Below are 7325 nucleotides of genomic sequence, written 5' to 3' on the forward strand. Positions count from 1 at the left end.
ACATTGGATCAAAAGATAGAAAATACTGCAATGTTGCTGATCGTGTATTGTTAAAAAGGGATGACTAGGAAATAGGTTTCTTCTTCTTAGTCATAGTGTATTGATTCAAATTTGACGAAATTCAAATTTATTTGAAGGGATCAAATATTTTAAAGAAAAGTTTATTATTCAGCTACTGACATACAAATGTATTTGTGAATCCATTTAAGTTAACAGCTCGGTGGTTCTACACTCCAAATGAAAAAGCACCCTACGAACATTTTGCAGTTATCTATAAAGAAAACAAAAAATATGAGCTCCAAACCCTTCATCTTAATCAGAAAACATTTCTTTATTTTAATCGCATTCCTTACCTTTGATCCATTTTATTCATTTCTCGCTTTTCTATTCCCCTGGAATTAGAACTGAATCTGGCAGTTGCTCTTTTGCCATACAAAATGTAACCGAATTTCTTTTGGTTGGATCCAATCTTTCGTACCCATGTTGGATGCAGTCAGTCAGCTTTGGCGCATTTTTCATGCATGTAAATAATCGGAAGATGTCCTCAAACCGTTGTTTAGCGTCATGGTGGGTGTTAAGGGTCTTGTTGCCTTCTATGTATAAGTCATCCTCGCCCTTCGAAGATAAGGGCAAGGTGGGCCATTGACGAAGCCTTTGAGGTCATATCATCATCAGCAAAAGGTGATCCATGCCTTAAACAATATAAGACCCAATGTCAGTCAACAGACGGCCATAACTCTTGTTGGATTCATTGATTCATCCTCGTCGTAGTGTCTGTACTACACTGACGATATAGCAATGAGGCTCCACGACCTTGTTATTGTAATTGCCATCAAGGGCATCATTTCTTGTGGTGGTCTTACTTTGAAACCTGGTGGTTCACATGGATGGTCGGGCCATTGGATTCGTGGTGGCCCAAGGGCTGCGTGGTTCAATCTCGACGAATCTTTGGTTCCCCAAAAGGCTGATGAAGTCTTCGAAATCAAGTCAGTTAGTGTGGAAGTGGAAGATTCATCTGATCCGGTCCCATCCACCCCAAATGATGACTCCTCAGTACCTACTATGACGGACTTAACAACAACCCCAACAACAACCCCTACTTCCACTACTACCACCACGACAACAACCGCTGCTTCTACTATTACTACCACCACAACAACAATCACAACAAATCCCATTTCAACCACAGATTCAACTCAGACCACAATGGTTCCTACAAACAATCCAACAGAAACAACGATCACTACTGCAACCCCCGCCCCCACCACTACCACCGTTACTACTTCTATCACAACCACCGATGTGGTGGAAACGAGCACGGATCCTGTTGAGACCACGACCTCTTCAGACACGACGGAGGACACCTCTACCTCTTCTGTTGACCCATCTACAACCCAATCTTCAGAAACGACCACTAACCAGTTTAGCTCCCCTGAGACCACCGTAACTATCCAATCTACTGATGGCACCGATTCAACCCATTCAACCCAGTCTACGGAACCTTCGACGACAGAGAACCAGGAATCCTCAACGACTGAAACTGACGAGTCAACGACCTTGTTGAATTCATCAGTTTTGACTTGCCGAATACAGCATTTAGTTTTGGTGGGAGTTGTAGTCTTGACATTTGGAGGCTTTTTCTGTTAACATCGGGAATTTTCTAGCTATCATTATGTACCTAACGCTAAAATTGGAATACAACTCTATACCGATCACAGATCGAGATCCGCTTATCTGATCTTTTGGTGTCAAACCATTTCCGCTTCAAATTTGATGGCTCCTCTTAAATATGAATTTCCAGACAACACAGTTATCATGTCCTTAGTCTAGAAATAGCTCAGTTAAAAAGAAGAAGTGCGAGGGGGAAGATGTTGAGACAATTCTGGACTACTTCATATTTTCTGATGGTGATTTATCATAAGTTACCGTGGGTTCAGACCGACAGTCAATTGTTCAGGGACGACCTTACACTGGAGATCGACCCGCTTCAAAGTTGTTTTCTCGTCCTGGAAAAGTTTCCCGAACCCCAACATGACAACTGCATCCCTGAAAAGGTATCTCTTTATTCAAAAACTTGATCGGCCTTTTCCGAACTATTAATCGTTATGGGAGACAAGAGAAAAGTGATCGTTCCAGCCATGTGCTAAAAACATCGTCCACTTAGTTTGAGTTGAAAACTCGTAATTGAAGCAAGTTCAACAGTACATGTTTACTAAATGCCGTTGTTTTTAACATTACTGATATTTGATGCTTTGCATTACATATCATGAAAGCCTAGACAATGAGAATTGACACGGGCACCTGCTTCTATTAGATAAACAGATATTTAAGATACCGGTACACATTGTTATTAGACTTGAAAAACTTTAACTTATATCGATGAAGATGGAATGAATCAGAGTCATAACCGGATTATAGAAAAAAATGTCACATTTTAGTACTCTTTTTTTTCCTTAAAGTATTGAGTTGGCTTATTCAAACTTTCTCTGGTGGAGTAACATTCAGAGCTATGTGCGTAAGTTAAAAATATCTTACCTCATCAATTATCAAAATGTCAGGTCTCCAGGGAATTTTTGACCAAATGGTGAGCAGATATAAATTCAAAAAGCTCTCCTAGCCAAGGCGAAAAAATTCGCACGTCGCTCAATCTTAAGAAATGATGAAATTGAGCCCCTTCCTTTCCTTCGGAAGTATTTAGCCAAAAGAAATCAAATTCCAATATTCAATAGGATTGTTCCGAGCCTTGCCATGACTTCTTGTCAACGCCAGACACTTTCAACCAAACCGAATGTCTGGAATCGCCATTCGAAGAAAGATGCGAGTTCGTTGCCGATGTAAAATGCCTTGAAACTTGCATGACCGAGGAATGCCAGGTGAGCTCTGTTGAAGAGTGCCAAGATATACCCTGTTCCCAAGAGAGCCTCGAAAAATGTGAAGAGAAAATCATTGAGGAGTGCATCACTGTTCCAATAAAAGACTGTCGTGGAGACCTTCTGGAAGAAATGGGTGTCATTAAATGCAGCGTTTCTGAACAAGAAGTTTGTGATTGTCCCAAACTAAAAGAGAAATGCGAGACTGTGATCAAGAATACATGCCGAGATCCACAGCCGTGAGTGCTCTCAGAGAATATGGCGCCAATATCATTCTGTGGAACACCAGTAAACAAGGCCTTATCTCTCCTTAATATTCTAGGACGAAAGAGGAATCAATCCCTTTTGAGTGTACAGATCCATTGTGCGCTCTCTGTGGGAATTCCCAGAGTTGCGTTCGAATAAACGAGACAAAAATTGAGGTTGCGTTGACTCGGAAATGTGAAATTGTTCCGTTTGAAAATTGCGATTGTCCGGAGATTTGTCAAGTTGTACCCAAAAATATTTGCAAGAACTTCCCGGTGAAAAAGAAGAAGCAGGTGTGTAATAAGAAGAAGGTTCGAGAATGTCGGAAAATGAAGGAGAGGATTTGTGACGATTTCGTACCTATTCGGGGGCCAGGAAACCCCTTTCCCATCCAACCAGAATACTTTAAGGTAAACCCCCTTGTTTTCAAATTTAACAAAATGAGCCGATTGATTTATAAACTTATTTTATATTTAGGAACATTCACCTCAATGTGAAGATGTCTACAAAGAGATTTGTCATCCAGCTCTTAAAATAATTTGCAAGGACGTGATTTTTGAAGGTGAGGAAATATGACGTTTAGGTGAGAAGATCTCATTTCCACAGAGATACTAAGAAGAGCCAGAACTCGATTGCGACGAGGGTGTCAGGAACGCTTTTCTAGATTAAAAACTTTGCATTGTAGTTAATGATCCACGCTTAGCTTAAAACCAAGAAAACTCGAAGAAAAACACTAGCAAAAATGCAACTGTGGGTCAGCAACAACTTTTTTTTTGAAACCGAAGTTTTTGCCCGTTCTTCTACCAAAGTATTCAACCTCATATTGTATAGTTCGGTTCCTCTTTTCCGTGATCGCTTAATGGCAATGCTTATCTGTCATGGTCTTGATCTACGCGCGAGTTTTCTGCACATTAGGAATACAGATGTTCTTATCAACTCTTTGCATAACTCTGTGGATCGGACTCAAGAATTTAGCCCAACAAAGATCGATAAGGATTCTCCTGAAAAAGCTGAGAAAAGTTCAGAGAATTTGAACCATATGCACAAACTGAATCCTTCCCATTGAGGAGTAATGAACTACATATATTTCTTTCTTTTTGGGGCAATCAAAACGAAAAAAGCTCTTTTGATGACTTGACAAATAATTTGCATGTGTGTAGGATTCAAATACAATTTGAGAGCAACGTTGGCGTTGGTGTTTCCATATGGATTTCGCCTATTAGACACAACGGGAATTCTATTTCAATATTATTGCCACATCTTTCATGGCTAATACGAAACGAAGCAAATAATTGCTTTCAGTTCAAAGCAGTGCATGAGAGTAAGTATCAAAATCACGTCTTAATCATAACTGCTGAAACCGAGGACTCGGCAACACAATTCGTACTCAGAATTCGTGCCACTTTCCAAGATTCGCTCAAAGGCAACTTGAACGCTTCCAGTTCTAGAGAAAGTGTGTACCTTCAAGAACAAGACATTGTGTCACACGGAGCCGTGCCAATGTCATCAAACCTCTCGTGAAGTGTGCAAAGATGTTCCGGTTCAAGTGGCCAAGGTGTATGAAATCCAGAAATGCGATCCCAACCCTTGCACTCAGCCACCCGTTTCGCCCAAACCCCACTGTGTTCAAGTGAGTGTGACCATTGGACATGAAAAAATTCCCACTCATTACATAATACTGTTACCGTCATAGAAACCCGTGACTAAGTGCATGACTATCCACGATCCAACGGTGGAATGTGCAACGAAAGCGGATTGCCAACGGATCCCCGTGGAATCTTGCCGGATGAAACAACCCGGTTGCTTGGAGACCAAGTGTCGTCGGTATCCCCAATTACATTGTCAGTTTCTCCCACATCAAGTGTGTCCAGAACAGGTGGGTTGCCGTAGTTAACATTTCAATTTGTGTTTGTGGTTATGGTGAGCAATCCGCTTAATTGGCTTCCATTCCATTCCAGCCTCAGAAGTGCATATCCAGACCGGTTCGGGAGTGCCGTAAAGTGCCTTGTAAATGTTCCCAGGTGTTTCGACGGGAATGTCAAAGAGTGTTGAAAGACCATTGTCGGCACCCTGGACGGGTCAAAGCCTGTTCGACACCCTGTTCTATTAGATATGTCTGCCCTATGTGCAAATCCAACACTAATCTGCATTCTACTGACGAAATATAAGAGCTCCACTTTTTGATAGTTTTTAGTTATGGGGCCATTCTTGGATGTGAGTGATGGCTCTCTCGTCTGACCCAGAAAGCTTCGAGTTTCCCACCCTTTTGTACTGTAGAGCCAGAGGATATTTTCGGTACGTGTTTTTTTGCGCTCTCTGTATTCAAGCCATAATTCATGATTGCTAGCGTTCCTTACGTGCATTGACCTGATTTGATGAGATCTACCTTCAGAATAGGACGTTTCGTGTGCTTCGAATTATCCACCTTGAACCTGATGTGAACTGATGTGTGTGGGGAAACTACCACTCTTCTTGTCGTTGGTGGTTGGTCGTTGGTCCTCAGGTCAATTTTGTAGATGATATGTGCATGAAGGATTGGACCCCTTTTGACCTGGATAAGAACCTAGTTGACTGGATAGACTTCTTAATACTAATATTCTAACCTCGGGAACAGTTTTAGATTTGTTGCTTGATGTTAAGTGGTTGAGTTGAAGAGCGAAAGAAAATGCCACTCCAAAAGATATTAGGTTCAGGGATATAATATCAAGTCCAAATTTAACGAGTTCATTGGTGGACCGTGAACTGTGTGATTAGGTCACATTTAGTTAATGACTGGCTCTCAATTGCCTTATTACAGAGGAAAAAAAGCTCGCAATCCAAAACGTCAATACAAAAATCGAATGAGTTTCAATTTGTATGGAGTGACGATTATTTTTCTATACCTTGTCTAATCGTAACCATAATGTCAAATGGTTGATCTGAAATCAAATGATGATTGACCCAATAGAAAACAGTCAAATGTGTGTATATATATTTCCATCAGTTTTGAAATTAAAGACAACCTGAGCTTAAAGATAATTGAAGGTAATTATGCGTTTTAAAGTCGTTGATGAGCAAAAAGGGGAGCCTCATTTTTAACCGTCATGAGAAGGGGTGCTTTTGCAGGGTTGGTGGGTTGAGTTCTCCGGCGTTAACCAGGTCACATATTTCGTTTAAACTTGCTCTAAACACAACCAAACCAGGTCAATAAAATAGAAGATTGACAATATTTGTAATCCTTTCTCTATATATTTCCTTGGTTATTCGCAGAACCTAAAGTCCAAACACTATTTTGAATATACATGTAAATTAATGCTTTGGAAGAACACCCGCTTTCTGTCATGTTGGCCATGTTAAAAGTTGTTGTATGTGGTAGCCAAATTGCAATGACGACTTCAAATGAACGATCTTTGGGTCAATCGCAGGGTGAGGCCTCAATTAATAATATCCCAGCCAGGGAGAAAAACGATTATTTTCAGGCAATTCAGATCACCGCTAGCTTTTTTTTTAAATTGGAGATCTTGTGCTCAATCCTCCTCATCAGTCGGTGATCGGCCACTCCAAATCGGTTTTTGTATTGTCATCGACAGATACCGATTCAATACCTTGCCCTGAACAACCAATCACTGTGGAAAATGGAGTCGACTTTTTCATGACTTTATTATCGAATCATGAATGAGGCTTGATGAATCAGCGATTGCATGAAGAATATCGTTGGGAGAATGAGAAAGCCTATAGTTGAATTGTGGATGATGTAATAATTTGTTGTTGATGCTACAGGTTTTGAAAGTGGAAGTTTGGGCCCAATCAAAATGAAATATGGATTTGTCATGAGTGATTTGAATTGAACAAAGGACAAGAAAACGTTGTTGTGCAATTTATCGCATGAAAATCAAACTTTAGGAAATTTCTTCGTCAGATTCGCGTTGATTTGGCAAACCTGGAGCGACAAATTGCACAAATGACCGGATAAGGCCAATTTCTACAGCCGATCTTTTTGTAACGGGCCCCTTTTTAGAGCAAAGAAACGACTTTGTCCAGATTCAGATTCGATCACTAACTAACTACCAAAACCACGTGTGTAGAATTATTGATGAAATTCATCGGATTTTCTGTCGCTCACCAATTCCCAGAGATGGTGCGATTATTTATGAAGGGTTCGATGACTCTTATGATATGATATCACTCATCTCAGTTATTTTAGTGCGGTTTGGCAACGTTTTTTATTGC

At 40.5% G+C, this 7325-nt stretch overlaps 2 protein-coding genes across 2 annotated transcripts; both read left to right on the forward strand.

Annotated features, from left to right (window-relative positions):
- Nucleotides 1–496: 496 nt before the first annotated feature.
- On the forward strand, nt 497–1733 carry LOC131889894 (uncharacterized). The gene has a single exon (XM_059239115.1). The coding sequence runs from the start codon at nt 799–801 to the stop codon at nt 1645–1647; it is 849 nt and encodes a 282-aa protein (XP_059095098.1). The 5' UTR covers nt 497–798; the 3' UTR covers nt 1648–1733.
- Nucleotides 1734–1827: 94 nt separating this feature from the next.
- LOC131889890 (uncharacterized) lies at nt 1828–5302 on the forward strand. The gene is made up of 7 exons (XM_059239111.1): nt 1828–2054; nt 2730–3109; nt 3193–3526; nt 3594–3678; nt 4559–4746; nt 4810–4992; nt 5075–5302. The coding sequence occupies exons 1-7, from the start codon at nt 1869–1871 to the stop codon at nt 5282–5284; spliced, it is 1566 nt and encodes a 521-aa protein (XP_059095094.1). The 5' UTR covers nt 1828–1868; the 3' UTR covers nt 5285–5302.
- The last annotated feature ends 2023 nt before the right edge of the window (nt 5303–7325 follow it).

The sequence above is a fragment of the Tigriopus californicus genome, chromosome 11 (genome assembly GCF_007210705.1).
Source record: "Tigriopus californicus strain San Diego chromosome 11, Tcal_SD_v2.1, whole genome shotgun sequence".
NCBI classification, from domain to species: domain Eukaryota; kingdom Metazoa; phylum Arthropoda; class Copepoda; order Harpacticoida; family Harpacticidae; genus Tigriopus; species Tigriopus californicus.

What these genes read in the sequence shown, in the direction of transcription:
- LOC131889894 (XM_059239115.1), top strand. Translation starts at nt 799, where the DNA reads ATGAGGCTCCACGACCTTGTTATTGTAATTGCCATCAAGGGCATCATT.
- LOC131889890 (XM_059239111.1), top strand. Translation starts at nt 1,869, where the DNA reads ATGTTGAGACAATTCTGGACTACTTCATATTTTCTGATGGTGATTTAT. An exon ending in TCCAACCAGAATACTTTAAG is followed by an intron (nt 3,527 to 3,593) that starts GTAAACCCCCTT and finishes TTTTATATTTAG; the next exon opens with GAACATTCACCTCAATGTGA. An exon ending in CCAAACCCCACTGTGTTCAA is followed by an intron (nt 4,747 to 4,809) that starts GTGAGTGTGACC and finishes TTACCGTCATAG; the next exon opens with AAACCCGTGACTAAGTGCAT.